The 15,483-nt window shown below is 37.2% G+C and overlaps 1 protein-coding gene across 1 annotated transcript in view; it reads left to right on the top strand.

Moving 5' to 3' along the window:
* FBN1 (fibrillin 1) overlaps positions 1-15,483 on the top strand; it is a 303,144-nt gene that overhangs the window by 153,832 nt on the left and 133,829 nt on the right. The window contains exons 8-10 of the mRNA XM_027860924.1: positions 41-166; positions 4,390-4,548; positions 14,859-15,041. Coding sequence (XP_027716725.1) covers positions 41-166; positions 4,390-4,548; positions 14,859-15,041 — 468 coding nt within the window. The remainder of the gene's footprint in view (positions 1-40; positions 167-4,389; positions 4,549-14,858; positions 15,042-15,483) is intronic.

Raw genomic sequence — 15,483 nt, 5'->3', positions numbered from 1 at the left:
CTTCTGATGTTTGCTAACACACTTCTTTGTTACATTACAGATATTGATGAGTGCGCCACTATTCCTGGAGTCTGCGATGGGGGTGAATGTTCAAACACTGTCAGCAGTTATTTTTGCAAATGCCCCCCAGGATTTTATACCTCTCCTGATGGAACCAGATGTATTGGTAGGTGAAATGAAAATGCAGTACACTATTGATGAAGCTCTGTTAATGAAAATTTGCTAAGTAGCTTATATTTGCTTCTATATTGAGCAGTTTTCTGAGCAAGTTTGCTCAGTAGAACACATAATAGTACTATATCCTCTCCAATTAGGGCAAAACCTTAACCTTATGCAAAGACTGGTATGTGAGTACCTTCTTTAATGAGTCTACAACCCAATACATAACTCAGTAGTTCAATGCTGATTTAAACATAGCTCAAACAGGTCAGAGTAATGGATTCTAACTGGTTACAGAAATGCCTCCAGGAATATTTTGAGGATATGAATCAATTCTCACATCCATCTATGCACTTGATCTTAAGGATTTCAACAACATGACTTTTCTACTGCCTAAGAGGGACCTTCCATTCTAGCCAAGAAGGTCTACTTACCATCCCTAGAATATAGCATATTCTCACTCTCCATTTGGAATACTCCTTAGTACCAATATACTCCAAACCTCAGATTACATTTCCCCTTTTTTTTTCTTTCTATGAACCCTTCCCCGTTCATCCCACTGGCAGCTGAGCTTTTCCACTCTTGAACCCCTGTAATACTGCTAATCCATACCACTCATTTATCATACCATCTGTACCATATGTTAAAATGTCTTCTATTAAAATTAATTTTAGTGTCTATATTTTATTTTATTTTTTGACTATTATAAGGTCTTCTTGTAAACCACTGATACATTATGCTTTTGTCCACCTAAATATATCTCTAATGGAATTTGAACTAAATGAACAAAATGAACTAAAAAAAATCATAAAATTGCAAGGGAGGAAAATATTTTTGAGTGCATCAGGATTACATAGGCAAGTCAGTACTGCCTGGAAATCTTCCACCTTGCTCAGCGTCCTTAATCTATTTCTGGTTATTATACCTTTTCCCACTTATTAAACCACAGAGTCTCTCAAAATTCTTAATTTTTTCACAACTTCTACGACTGTTCATGGCTATAAGTGAGAATTATTGTTTGTAAGTGTTGGTCATTTATAAGTCAGATGTTTTAAGTTTGGGACTGCTTATATACACAAACATGATTTATTGCTCTGTCAACCTTCAGTTGAAAAATTTTGATCCAAGGCCCTGAGCTCTAAATCTAGTAAGTGAGCCATCGGGCTAAAAACAGACATGTCAACACAGACACAATTCCCAGTTTTCCAAACATAAGTGGATATTAGCCAGTTGATTGAATTTAGCACTGAGTGTTGCAACCATAGCCTGAAATTCTATTTGTAACCTGAAAGTAGACCACACTGTAAATTATATGTACATATTTCATAGTATAGTCAAGAGTTTACATTAGGTTGTGACCACCAAACTTATTTGCACCTGGGACATCACACTAGGTTTGAATGTGTGTCTCCACTCACAGTAGCCTTTGGTTTGAACCCAAGACATTCTTTGAATACTGAACATCAAGCATTATACGGTTTTTAAGTACTTGCAAATTTATCACATCTTGGAAGGTTTTACGGATACTGTTTCTTAATCCTCTTTATGGGGAGCTCCTGTCTTCAGCTTCACAAAGCTAACACTGTTTCCAGTTCCATTGAATCCATTCATACTGGAACTTGCTACATTAAACTTCCTCTGCCCCTTAGTCATGAGTTCAGTCTGACCAGTGGTATAGAAACTTGAATCACAGAAAAAAATTTAGAAAGCAATTTAATACCTGCCAGTGGTTTAAAAATATTTTTTAGAAATAATTTTTTTTGCCTTTCAAAAACTAGCTCATAACTTTGTTTTATGATTTGTTTATGTTTTTTAGACGTCTTGATGTTAGTGATTTAAGTATCTCTAAATTAGTTTTGTTTCTACTTAGCTGAATTAGGGGATGATGTAGTATAAATAGTTTCTGGTCAGGTTTTAGCCATGTTGGTTATAGTCGATCATTCATTCACTGCACCCTTTGTTGACTTCCTCATTAGGAAATGCATTTATAAAGTTTTCCCACACATATATGCACAAGAACTAAAATTCCAATCATTGCCTTTTTATTTCTTTAATAACTTCCCAATTTTAAAGTACGGATCACAATGTCTTTATCTTGTTGAATCATCTACAAGAAGAAAAAAAATTTTTAACTTTTTGGGTTGAGGACATATGAAAGCTTCACTTTCCTTTCACTTCTTAATTTTCCTAATAATTAGGAAACTTCAGTCTTTTTAAAAAAAATTTATCTGGCAAGTCATAGCTCCTCTAAGCCTTGGACATGTTTCCCATAATTCTATTTACCTTCCCTCCATGGAGTGACTATTAATGACTACCAAAAAAAACCTATCGATTTATTAGATATTCATTTGTTTGAAAACCTCAACATTTTATGTGTGTTTGTAGTGATATAGGCTAAAATAAATATAGATGTTACCCTTTTAAAGCAACTTCCATGTTTTTTGATTTTGAAAAGCAAAATAAAGATAGGGGATAAATTATTCACTCTAAAGTAGTCTTTACTTGATGAAATCATTTACCCTGGATTCCTTTAGCTAATAAGATCACATAATAACATTTAAAATACTACTTAGTTTATGAAAATTGGATTTATCCTCAACTCATGGAAAGTGTACTTTACTTCAAGTTAAGTATCTGTGTAGACATCTGGCAGGTGGATAGAGATAGTAGGTAGTGAGTTATCTATCTCAAAATTTATTGTAACAATATCTCACTTGAAACCTATGAAAACAGCACATTTCTGCTTTGTCATGTGCTATTTTTTTCTGATAGCAACGACTTGTATTGGGCAGTGTCATACGTTATTGTGACAAGAATGTAACCTGATAAAACTCATATCTAGGAATGTGTCTAGCTGTGTTGCTTTGGAAAGATAACTTTCTTGCCAACAAACAGTTCTTCTAAGAAATGTCATATCAGGAGTATTTGAAATCACGAATAGTTTAATCTGTGAATTTTAATTAGTTCCTTTTAAAACCCTCCTGGTGGTAAGTTATTAGGACAAAAAGAAATATTGATAAATAAACATTTAATTTAGGTGTGGGCTTTTCTTTTTTAAAAACCAAACTTCTCTCCCATCTTCCTCTTCCCCTTAAGTCTGACTTAATGTTAACTTCAGGAAAATAAAAAAGACAATGTCTAATCATTTCAGGTTGTTAAGAAATATTGGGAAATAAATATGTAATGTAGGTGTGGATATTTTTTTTTTAAATCAAATTTCTCCCCCATCCCGTTTACCCTTACGTCTGACTCAATGTTAGCCTCGGGAAAAAAAGCAAAAAGGACAAAAGGTCTTATGGTTGCAGGTTGTTTTAAAAATAGATCTTATAGGGGGCAGCTAGGTGGCACAGTGGATAGAACACCGGCCTCAGACCAACACTTGACACTAGCTGTGTGACCCCGGGCAAGTCACTTAACCCCAATTGCCTAAAAAAAAAATAGATCTTATGTCTTATATAAACTATTTGTGTATAGTTACTACAATTAAATAGTTCGATTCCAGGGAGAGTACATTATTTAATTTAATTCAATAAACATTAAGCGCCTAAATTCTATTTAATTGATATTTGGACTCATTCAAGACGTCAAAATAATTACAAAGATACATATTTTAGTAGTTGTGAAAAATTTACTATGATACATATTAACATATGACAAAAAATCAATACATATGAATATATGATATTACAAGGAGTGATTTTGTTATTCTTTCGTCCTCATTCTGATTGTTCTTTCCTACAACTAGTTCAAATAACGAAACCCTGAAGTAGTTGCACTATTTGAATTGGTGCTACATATTTCCACTGGGCAAATTGTAACTTTGAATAGTGGAAATACTTCCTGGGTTCATTATTCATGTTAGTCCCACCCCTCACTTGCCTCAGGACTTCCGGGCAGGAAGAGAGGGAGGGGGAGGAGTTTGTTACTTGGGTGTTGCACATGCTCAGTGTGAGCCGAGTGGGGGTCGGGCGGGAGGGAGGAGTGTGTTGCACATGCTCAGTGTGAGCCCAGTGGGGGTGGGGCGGGAGGGAGGAATGTGTTGCATACGCTCTGGGGGAGCCAGGAGAGGAGGAGGAGGAGGAGGAGGAGGAGGAGGAGTATGCACTTGCACATGCCGAGGTCGCACCCTTTTCCCAGGAGTTGTAGACTTTGTGAACTGTGCCCCATTCGAGGGCGGCCTTTTTCTATGTTTCATGTGAATGACCTCCATGCCCTTCTCTGCCCCCACAGATGTTCGCCAAGGATTCTGTTACACGTCCCTGGCCAATGGACGCTGCAACAACCAGCTTCCCCAGCAGCTCACCAAGACCCAGTGCTGCTGTGACGTGGGCCGCTGCTGGGCCCCGGGGCCTGCCACGGCTCCCGAGATGTGCCCCATCCGGGCCACAGGTAGGCTTTCTTCTGGCCAGCTGCTCCAACCCCTTAAAAATATAGAAAGAGAGGTCTAGCGTGGCAAGAAAATATCTGTTCTAACTTTGGCTGAAATCCAGGGGAAAGGACTACAGCTCTAAAGAAAGTGGACGTCATTGTTAATTACTTTTTAGGTAATTAATCTATGTACAGGACCCTGAGAGCCCTCTTTTTGAGGAGGTCCAGGCTGTCTTTCATTTTTATTGATTTTTGTTGGCTTTACTTTCTCCCACAAGTTTTCAAAAAGTCAATATGGTGGAACCTCTTCTCTTAGGAACTTTTGGGGTAATAGAGAATGGGAGGTATCCTTTCCCCTTTTATTCCATACTGGGCAGGTCTTTTTAGTAGAGTTCAATTTGGGTCTCTGGGGAGATGAAGAAAATGGAAATAATTCAGAGACCATTTTGAAAGAGGAGCATTTGTGAATAAGACCAATGAATAAAGGTTTGATTTATAAAGATTTAACCTTAAATAGAAAAGGGTACTTTAATATTGATCTCAAAGATTACGAATGAGTATCTTATAGAGGGGGACTATTAGTTATTCCTTATTTCTGGTGAGAAAAGAGCATGTCAGATTGAGCCCAAGTTTGACAAAAGGGTTTATTGAAGGACAGGATTGCTATATATGAAAACAAGTTACTAAGGAAGACCATTAAAGCTTCATTTCTGTAGATCTTTAAAAACAGGATAATTTTGTCATGTGCCAATGGTTGGTTTAAGGGTCAGCCTACCTGAAGGCAAGGTATGTGTGCCATCTAAGCAACATTCTGCCCTACCAAATGTTCTGGCTGCAATGCAGGTTCAACTTCTCTTCTATGATGAAAATATTCCATTCATCACAGTGTAACCCCTCTCCCAACACCCAATCTAACTCTGCCTTTTCTAACAACTAAATTCTCTTATATCAGACTTTTTTTTTTTAAATGACAACACTTTCCATCTCCTAGAATTGATTGAAATTTAGCTTTTTCTAACTGAAACCATTCCTCTCAGTTTCCACTAGTTATGGACACTTGCCCTTCTGCTCATCAGATTCACAGACAGAGGAAGAAAGGGATTAGCATAGCTATTCCATTGCCCCCAGTATAACTTCTGGTCCATCATTGTTCTTCTATCACCCAGCAGCATCTCTTTTTGAAGGCCGTGCCATCTTAGCCACATCCTTATATCACTATTGTTGTCTGGCTCCAGGATGTTCTCTTACCTTCCTCAATGACTTCAGCATCTAGTTAACATTTTTCTCTTCAGTGACTTTTCAGTTGATTTTCTAACATCCTAGGCACATATCTCTTCCACTTCAATTTTTGTCACTATCTGAATGTCCATCTGGTAGTATCTCAAACCTCATCTCCACTCCATTTTAGTCACTCATTGGCATAACCTTAGACTTAGTCGTACTTTGAAATTACTTTACGTCAGAGATCTTGGATCTTGCCTTCGATTTCTTCCCCCTCAAACTCATTCAATCTACTCTTTATAATCATTGTGAACCTTTCCTGTTACTAAAATTTATCAGTCATTATCCCTAGCCAACTGGGATTCCACGGAAAACTTCCGAATTGCTTTTGCTACTGTCATGGAATCCCAATCCCCCTTAATTCTTTTAGTCTCCCAACCTTGCTAATCCTCAGCAATGAGCCACCACACTATTCACTTTATCTTTTCTTGCTCTTTTCTTTCACTGCCATAAAGTAGTTTGCAGTTTCTCTGTCTACTTCCTCATCCGATTAAAGTCCAGTTTCCTTACCAGTACACCACTGAAACTGCCTTTTCAAAGAACACCCATGACCTCATAAACCAAAGATCTTATTGTAAAATTTTATTTTATTCTGAACTTAAGAAATGAAACAAGCATTTCCATAACATCGTAGAATAGAAAGAAAGAGGATTGTACATGAAACTGTAAATCTATTATGTACAACTTACTATTCCCTTTAAATATGTAATAACAAAGGTCTTTTCTAAGTAATCATCTGTCTGAAATATTTGGCTCTGTTTATGATCCTCTTCTTGATACATGATCCCAAGTTAATATCTATGACATTGTATTCTGTTTTTCTTCCTACCTTTTTGTCCATTCAATCTTTGTCTCTTTCCTTGACTTCTTAAATGTAGGTATACTACAAATTCTGTCCTCATTCTTCTCTTACTCCATTCCATGTACTCTCACAATTTAAGCTACCATCTCTATTTGTACAGTTCCCAAATCTATATCTCTAGTTCTGGCTTCATTCTGAGGTTCCATTCTTATATTTCCAAAGTCCTGTAAGACATCCTCACCTGGAGGTCAATGTGTTTCCAAAACCAAAGACAAGACCTTTCCACCTAAACCAGCCTTTTATCTTGATATCTGTGTTTTTAATGATGCTGCTATCATTTTCTTAGTAACCCGGACTTGAAATGTCAGTCGTCCTTAAAACTTCCTTGTTTTGTCCCCATTCCATCAAATCATCCTTTTATTCCTGCCTTTGCAGTATCATTTACATTCATCCTCTCCTTTCTTTTCCCCTTCCATCCTAGTACAGAACCTATTACCTCTTGTCTAGGGTATAACTACTTTCTACTTGGTCTCCCTACCTTTCTGTTTTTTCCTCCTCAAATCTGATCTACACCCTGCTGTCAGGTTAATATTCCTAAAATACAGCTGTGATCACAGTTTCCCTTTGTTTCAAATCCTTTAATAGAGATCCAGCTCCTTGGCCTGACATTCAGGGTCCTCCTTAACCTGGCATTAACCTATCTTTCTAGACTTATAAATCAGTCAACCAACAAGCACTTATTAAGTGCTTATTATGTGCTGGACAACAAGCTGTGCTCTGGAGATGCAGATACAAAGAATTAAGAGCTTACATTTTCTCATGGTTTCTACTCCTCTTTTCATATGCTTTTCTTTCTGCCTAGCATGCTGTCCCTCTCTATTTTCCAAGTATTGGAATCCAACTCATCCTTTAAGATCTAGTTCAGAAGTCATGTCATTCACGAAGTTATGTCCTGATTACTGAAACTGGAAATGTTGTCTTCTGAATTTATAAAGTTCTTTGTACCACTCTCATAGCATTTGTCTCTTGCTGTTTTGTCACAGAACAAGATTGCCTCTTCTAGAGCCAGAATATTAAGAGTTGGAAGGGATTCATAGGCCTTTGTCTAACCCTGGGCCCGGGGAGTGGGGGGGGAACCTGCAGCCTTGAGGCCACATGTGGCCTTCTAGGTCCTTGGGTGCAGCCTTTTGATTGAGTCCAAGTTTTACAGAACAAATTCTTTTATTAAGGGGATTTGTTCTGTGAAGTTTGGATTCAGTTAAAGGGCCACACTCGAGGCTGCAGGTTCCCCACCCTGGTAGGGGAACCAGCTATCTTCTGAGGCAGCCTATTTTTGTTTTGATTGTTCAATTTTTAGACAATTTTCCTTCAGTCAAGCCTACATGTGCCTTTGCAATTTCCACTCACTGTTCCTAGTTCTGCCCTCTGAGGTCAAATAGAATAAACCTATTCTCTTCTACTGTATTCTCTTCAAATACTTGAATACACTTATCATGTTCCCCCCAAATTTTCCCTTCAGGCTAAACACCTTCAGTTCCTTCAACAGTTCTTCACATGCCCATGATTTTGAGGCTTTTCTCTTTCCTGGTTGTACTCTTCTGGATGCTCCCTAGTTTATAAATAACCTTCCTAAAAGTGGTGCTTAGACCTAAGCATAATACTCCAGATATGGTCTAGTCATCACAGAATACAGCTTCTAAATAGTTCTTCTCTAGGCCTGGACTCTTAATCTAACTTAAGATTGCATTAGCTTTTTTTTTGGCTTCTATATAATATTACTGATCTTGAGCTTGTAATTCACTTTACATTTATCTCTATTGAATTTCATCTTTTTTGGTTTGACTTAATGTTCTAACAAGTCAGGATTCCTTTGAATCCTGATTCTGTCATCTGTGGGAGCTGTCCCTTTTAGCAAATTTGGTATTTGTAACATCTATTCAAATCATTGATTAAAAACCTTCATTGGTGACCTCTTTCCAAGTTGATATTGAACCATTATATCTCCTGATAGATGATAACTCTCTTGGAGACAAGATCCACCTCTTTTTATTTTTTAATTCCCCCTCAGTTCCTAGCACAGTACCTGGAACATAATAGGTGCTCAGTTGACATTTGTTGAACTAATGATGGTCTCTCAAAGTCTCTTCTACCCTTATGATTCTAGACTTGAAGTTGGTACTTAGATTACCCTCATGTAGTTTGTGTCCTGTAAAATGGATCCAGACTAAGGAATTTAAAGGTAACAAACATGTGAATATGAGTTTAGAAGCATCTCTCTTTGTAACAATGCCATGTATTTGATTCAGAATAAAAATTTTTATTTGTGGCCATCGACTGTACAGCTTACAAAATTGTAATTCTTTATTGAAGGTTGCATACCTGCATATTGATGTTAAAATAAAATTTCTGTTTATTGCTGAAAATTATATATGGGAATTAAAGGAGTCATAAAAACATTTACTATATTTCAACATCCAGTATGTCATATGTGTTGCCAGATTCTTTTTGTGCCTAATAGTATGGCCCAAGAGTTAATTAGTTACATATAGAAACTACATTAAGTCCTTCAGTACACTAAAGTGCTTTTTTAAGAAAAAAAAATTTAATGAGTTTCTACTTTGGTAAATCACTGCTTTAGAAGTTCCAGGCTTACACTGCTGGGACATGGCTTAGTCACTGTTTTATAATACTGCAAAAATTAGATTAGAAATTATAAATGTTAAGGCTGTGCTTAGAGCTTAAGCAGTCTGTAAGTAAAGAGGAAAAAATCAATGCAATATTCTGGAAAATCAGGAAACATGAGGAACAGATAGCTTTGGGTCCACTGAAACTCTGTCAGTACCACACTCTTCAGAACTTTAGAATTTCTAGATATAAAGATGAAGGAGGGAGAGATTTCAGTGGATCAGTATCTAGGAAAACTTTGGAGGTAGGTGGAAGCTCTCCAGAAATGATGTGTTTCACCTCAACAAAAATGGCACAAGGCTGCTTATAATAAACATTTAAAAGGTTGTAGTTTTTACTTGAAAAAGTTGTTTTGTATTTTTGTGAGAAAACGGTGTGCTTCTAGGTTGGTGAGTGGGAGAAGCAGAGATTCGGACTGACACAAATCCTGCTAGAATAATTGGGTAGAATTTGATAATGTGCCCCAAATAACTTGATAATAAAGTACCCTTGTCATAACTCAGACAGATAAATAGTAGAGGGAAATAACAGAAAAGCATGTTTACTCTTAAGTATTTTTTTAGAAATGACAGATGCATTTTTAAAAATGGAAGAATAGTAACAAGTAATAGAATTGTTATTTCAGAAACTTGTGGGAAAGAGGATAACTGGTAGAACAGGGTGCTGCCAGGTCATAGATTATATAGTTAGTAGAGTGTTACAATTAAATGAAAGCACAGTATGAACAGTGCTGTGATGTAATGGGCATTCAACTCTTAATTTAAATCCTTGCTTCAGTATTTTCTAGCTGTGTGATCGTAGGCAAGTCTTGTCACTAAATTTGTTTCCTAATCAATAAAACAGGGATTATAATGCCTCACAGGGTTGGTAGCACTATAGATTTAGAACTGAAAGAAACTTTAAAGGTCATTTAGTCCAGTCCTCTCATTCAACATATGAGGAAACTTGGGACTAGAATATTTAAGTGATTTTTCAAGATCACTTAGTAGCAGAGCTAGAGTTCAAATCTAGGTCCTTGTGCTTCAGATCCAACACGTTCCACTGTGCCTCATTGAAAAAGAAGCTTTTGCAAACCTTAAATTGCCATATAAATGTGGGTTACTCTTTTCTTAACCAGGCAACACAAAGTGCTACAGAATCCTCATGGGAAGAAATTCCAGATATAAAATAAAACTGTGGTAATAGGGCTTCATGCTACGGACCATCTGATCTGGATAATAAAACTGGCCTGGGAATGTTAAATGAGATTGGAAAAGCCGCCAAATTAGGCCAGGTAGTAATAATGGGGGACAACATAAGAACATCGTAATTATCTGCCCATAAACTGGCAGGATTCCCTATGGGGATGTAACGAGGAAGGTTTTTGGATAAGACAAATGACTGCTTCTTAGAAGAAGTCAAATTAGAGTCCACAAGGAAAGGAAATAGCTTGGGTTTGTTTCTGAGTAGTGGACAGGAACTGGTGTAGGAAGTATCTGTGGGTGAACCACTATGTGGTAGTGATTATAGTGTGATTAAGTACAAAATCCTGGCAAGAGAGGAAAAACCAACAGAAATCCACCACATGGTTCCTCAGTTATAAGAGAGGGAACTATGACAAAATGTGGGCATTATTTAGGGGGAAAATGGGAAGGAATAGTTTTTGTTTTTTTTTAAACACCCAAAGTGAATAACCCACAGGGAGCCTGGAAACTATTTAAAAACACCTTTTGGAAGCCCAATAAAAACATGTGCCAGAGATTCAAGAGGCCAGGTGCTCCAAGGAAAACCCTGCATAGCTAATTTGTAGACTGCCTGATTTAATAGAATAGGTACGCTTGTGGGGTAAGTCAGGTGCAAACAAGAAATTAGGCAAGCCAAAAAAGACCTGCAAAGAACTGCAAAACTCATAATGAAATGCTCTTTAAAGTCCTCAAAGGCAAAATGTAAGCTGGAAAATTAGTGAGGCTGCTTGATCATCATGATGCAAAAGATTGACCCGGAGATGACAAAGATAGTAGAGACTCTCTTCATCCTTTGTTTCAACCCTTTACTGAAGAAGATGTTAGGAGGGTGTCCACTCCCAAGTTGTCTTTTGAATCCACTAATTCTGTGTTCTTTGGACACATAACAGTAACCTACATGAGAGGTAAACAATGTGGTACAGTGGGGAAAAAAGTTGGTTTTGAAGTTAAAGGAGCTGGATTTGTCTGCACTCTGCCGTTGATTGACTGCCTGTGTGACCCTCAGAAAGTTATTTAAATTCTCTGGGTCTTAGTTTCTTCATCTATAAAATGAAGGATGTTGGAATTCTAAGATCCCTTCTGACTTTGTTGATACTGTAATGATTTTATGATCCTAAGCCCTCAACATGCACTAGAACTAGTAATTTATAAACTAAATGTAAGATAATCACAAGTATTAGTTATCATCATAAGAGTTTTGTGGAAACTCAAAGGTAAAAATATGAAACTGTGGGCCACAATGTGGAACCTCATCATAAGTAGCCTCTGTTGCAGAGTATTGTCTGATAGGGATCCCATCTTTAAGAAGAGGAGGATATCTCAATCTGGAAACACCAGTCATAGATTTGGAAAAGATCTCATTGAACATCTAGTGCAGCATCTCTCACAGTGTACAGGGAAGTCCCTTTTCCTTTTGCACCATCTTCTAGGCTAGATAGAACAAGGGTCAGAGAACTACAGCAAGGACCAAATGGATATCTCTCTTTTTTTTTTAACATCACACAAACTAAGAATGGTTTTAACATTTTAAAATACAATAATATTGTATTTTAAATACAATTTTAAATACAATATTGTATTTTAATAATATTGTATTTTAATATTAATTTAATATTTATATTAATTAAATTTATTAATATTAATTAATTTATGAATTATTGATTTAATATTTTTGATAATATCATATTTAATATTATTGTATTTTAAAATACAAAATCCATTCTTAGCTCTCTGATCAGCAGACTCCTGGGCTAGAGCATTGGAATAATTCCCCTCCCTCCCCAGCTGGCCCTTTGCTTTCTTTGGTATAGACATCTCCTGATGAAGAAACCCTAACAATAAAAAAGGTACCTGTTCAGCGAAGTATAATCTTAGAGAATTGCCCAGAGCACTGAGAGGTTAAGTGATTTGCTCAGGGTCACAAAGCCAGTGTATGTCAGAGGCAAGACTTGAACCCAGCTTTCTATCCACTAGGCCTTGCCACCTCTAAGTAAATAACATGAAATTCAGTAGTAAATTAGAACTGGTACATTGTGGCAGAAATGATAAGTTAGTAATTACTTGGTAGTATAAAAAAAGTATTTATCTTGCTTTTTGACTTTCTCTGTTTTCCCTGATATTTCTAAGTATTCTTATAATGGATTTTAATCAGGATGTGTATAGGCAACTGGTCTATATATTTTAGGATGTGATTATGGAAATAATCTATTTCCATATACAGTCTTGGAAATTTTCTATTGTCAGTTATAATTCTAAGAATACCAAAGTCCACAGCCCCATCCTGTCACAATTCTTTCACTCTACTAAGATGACTTGTGTCTTATTTTACTACAATAACCATTTGATATAATTGCCCTCAATTTACCTTCAGTACCTTAGAATTTTTGTATCTTCACCCATTTTCCTTTCCCTCTTTGACTGTGATCCCATTCTCTTCTGCCCTCTTTCAGGTTCTTGGTCGATTAGTTATCCTATTTCCTTCTTGCGTCTTCAGGCTCCCCTTGTACAGCTGTTTCCTCTTCTCCTGCAAATAAGTCCTCTTATCTCTCTCTTAGAACAAACCTTTTCTTCATCCTGCCTCCCATCTGAAGGTAGTTTTTATTTATTTTCTCAGGAAATATCTGGAAAGAGAAGTTTGCATTTGCTTTCTCCACTACCTTATCTCTTATTCATTCTTGAACCCTCTAGCTTCTGAACACTCCACTTGACTAAAATTGACTTTTCAAAGACCAATTATGATCCCTGAATAACCAGATATGCTAGCCCAGGCCACATGTGGCCTTCTAGGTCCTTGGGTACAGCCTTTTGATGGAGTGCCAAGTTTTACAGAACAAATCCTTTATTAAATGTATTTGTTCTGTGAAGTTTAGATTCAATCAAAGGGCTGCAGCTGAGGACCTAGAGGGCCGCATGTGGCCTTGAGGCCACAGGTTCCCCATACTTGCACTAACCTTTCCTAAGTCTTTACATCCCTTGACTTCTTTTAAGCATATGATATTATTTAGCACCTTCTCCTTGGAATTCTCTCTTTCCTTAGCTTTGGGGACATTAGTTTCCTAGCCATTTTCTTTTCTTCTCTGTCTCTTTCCCCATCGTCTCTTTCTTTTCCTACCCCCTACATATAGCTGTGTTCCAAGGCTCAACTGTCCTTTGCTCTCATGTATCTCAATGTGCTCCTTTGGCAATTTATCTTGGCTTCAACTGTTCTCTTAATAGGATGACTTTGAAATCTGTATTATTAGCTCTGACCTCTCTCCCAGTGTATTAGTATGCATTTCTAGCGGCCTCCTGAATAGGCTTCCATCTGCACATATTGCTGGTACATCAACGTGCCTCTAAAATTAAATTCAAGACCTTTCTTCCATTCTTTAAACCAACCCCTTATGACTTCCCTATTTCTGTTGATGACACTGCTATTCTTCCAGTCACCTAGGCTTCAGAGACATTTTTCTTTTTCCTGCTGTCATGCTTTTCCTCATATTCAGTAGGCCCCCAAGTCCTATGAATTCTTCCTCTACAATATCTCTCATATTTAGCCATTCTCTTCCATTCTAGTTGCCATTACCATAGTCCAAGCCCTAATTATTTATTGCTTATTTGGAATTTTACAGCCTTTTGGAAGGCTGCCTTTTATGATAGCCTCTTAAAAGAGGAGACTATTTCCCATCTCCTTCCATCTTCCTTCTCTTTGACCTGTAGTCTCAAGAAATTCATTTTTCCAACACAGAACCCTTACTCTGTCCCTTCTGATAAGAAAGTTTCTTGTTGCCTACAAATTAAGTCTTTAGCTTGGCATTCAAGTCTCTCCCAAATCTTCTGTCTTATCTCATGCTATTCCCCTTCATGTATCTTGTGCTTCAGTAAAGCTTGACTACTTACTGCTCCCTGAACACAGTTGTAATCCATGCTTTCTCTTATGTCATTCCCTTTACCTAGATTTCTCTCTCTCTATTGCCTCTTCTTTAAGGTCCAGCTCAAATGTCACTTTGAAAATGAAGCTGTTCCTAATTCCCTTCCCACGTGGAAGTGATATTTCCCTCCACTGCACTCTGATAATGTCTGCACTGTACTGTATAGTCTGCTTTATAGGATAGTTATGTATGTGTACGTGTCTTGTCTTTCATACTAAACTGTAAACTTCTTGAAGATAATAACGCCTGCTTTACTCTGGTTTGTATTCTTTTTGTGACTAGCATTTCTTTGTATATTACAGATATGCAGCAAAGTTTTCTTTTCATAAAATTGAAAGAAATAGCTTTTTAAAATCTGCAAATAATTAACATATAATATTGTTTATTTTCCCTCACAGCTTGAGTTTAACCCTGATTTTTTTTTTTCAGAGGAATTCCATAGGCTTTGCACCCTACCTGGATTAGTTCCTGGAAGACCTGATATTCCTTTGCCTCCTGGTGTCTTCCCTCCCAGTGGCCCAGTTCCTCCTGGTGTCCCTGTGCCACCTGGCATCTATCCACCAATTCCTAGACCACAACTTCCAGAGCCTTATCCATCTCGGGAACCATCCAGTAAGAATTGAATTAGCGTTTGATTATTTTCCTCATATTGTACTGGGTTCTTAATACCTCTTCATGCTACTTAATTTTTGCTTTGTTTATATTCAAGTTTAGCAAGTGAACTTGAAATCATCATCTTGACGACTTGCCCATTAAATGGAGAGTTAAGATATTTATAGGGTGCACATTTTATATAGAGAACATGTTAGAGGTGTAAAATCGGTCTTTGTAACATGTTATACCAGGTAAGTTTGATGTGGTTAATGCCATCCACCTGCTGACTCTATCACTTGAAAGTGGTACTAATATGTTACCAGTTTTGGTCTGGCAGCCTAAGGAGTGTAGCGGCATGCTGCAGTACCTGTGTGTACCGCACAGGGCAGAAATGACTTTGGAAGGCTGCAGTAGAAACATGAAGTGTCTTCTACTTAGTCATTTATATTCTCAACGGGTC

The sequence above is a fragment of the Vombatus ursinus genome, unplaced genomic scaffold (assembly GCF_900497805.2).
Source record: "Vombatus ursinus unplaced genomic scaffold, bare-nosed wombat genome assembly UNPS02014335.1, whole genome shotgun sequence".
Taxonomy (NCBI): Eukaryota; Metazoa; Chordata; class Mammalia; order Diprotodontia; family Vombatidae; genus Vombatus; species Vombatus ursinus.
The sequence above is the reverse complement of the archived record's forward strand: the minus strand, read 5'-3'. Positions and strand labels throughout refer to the sequence as shown.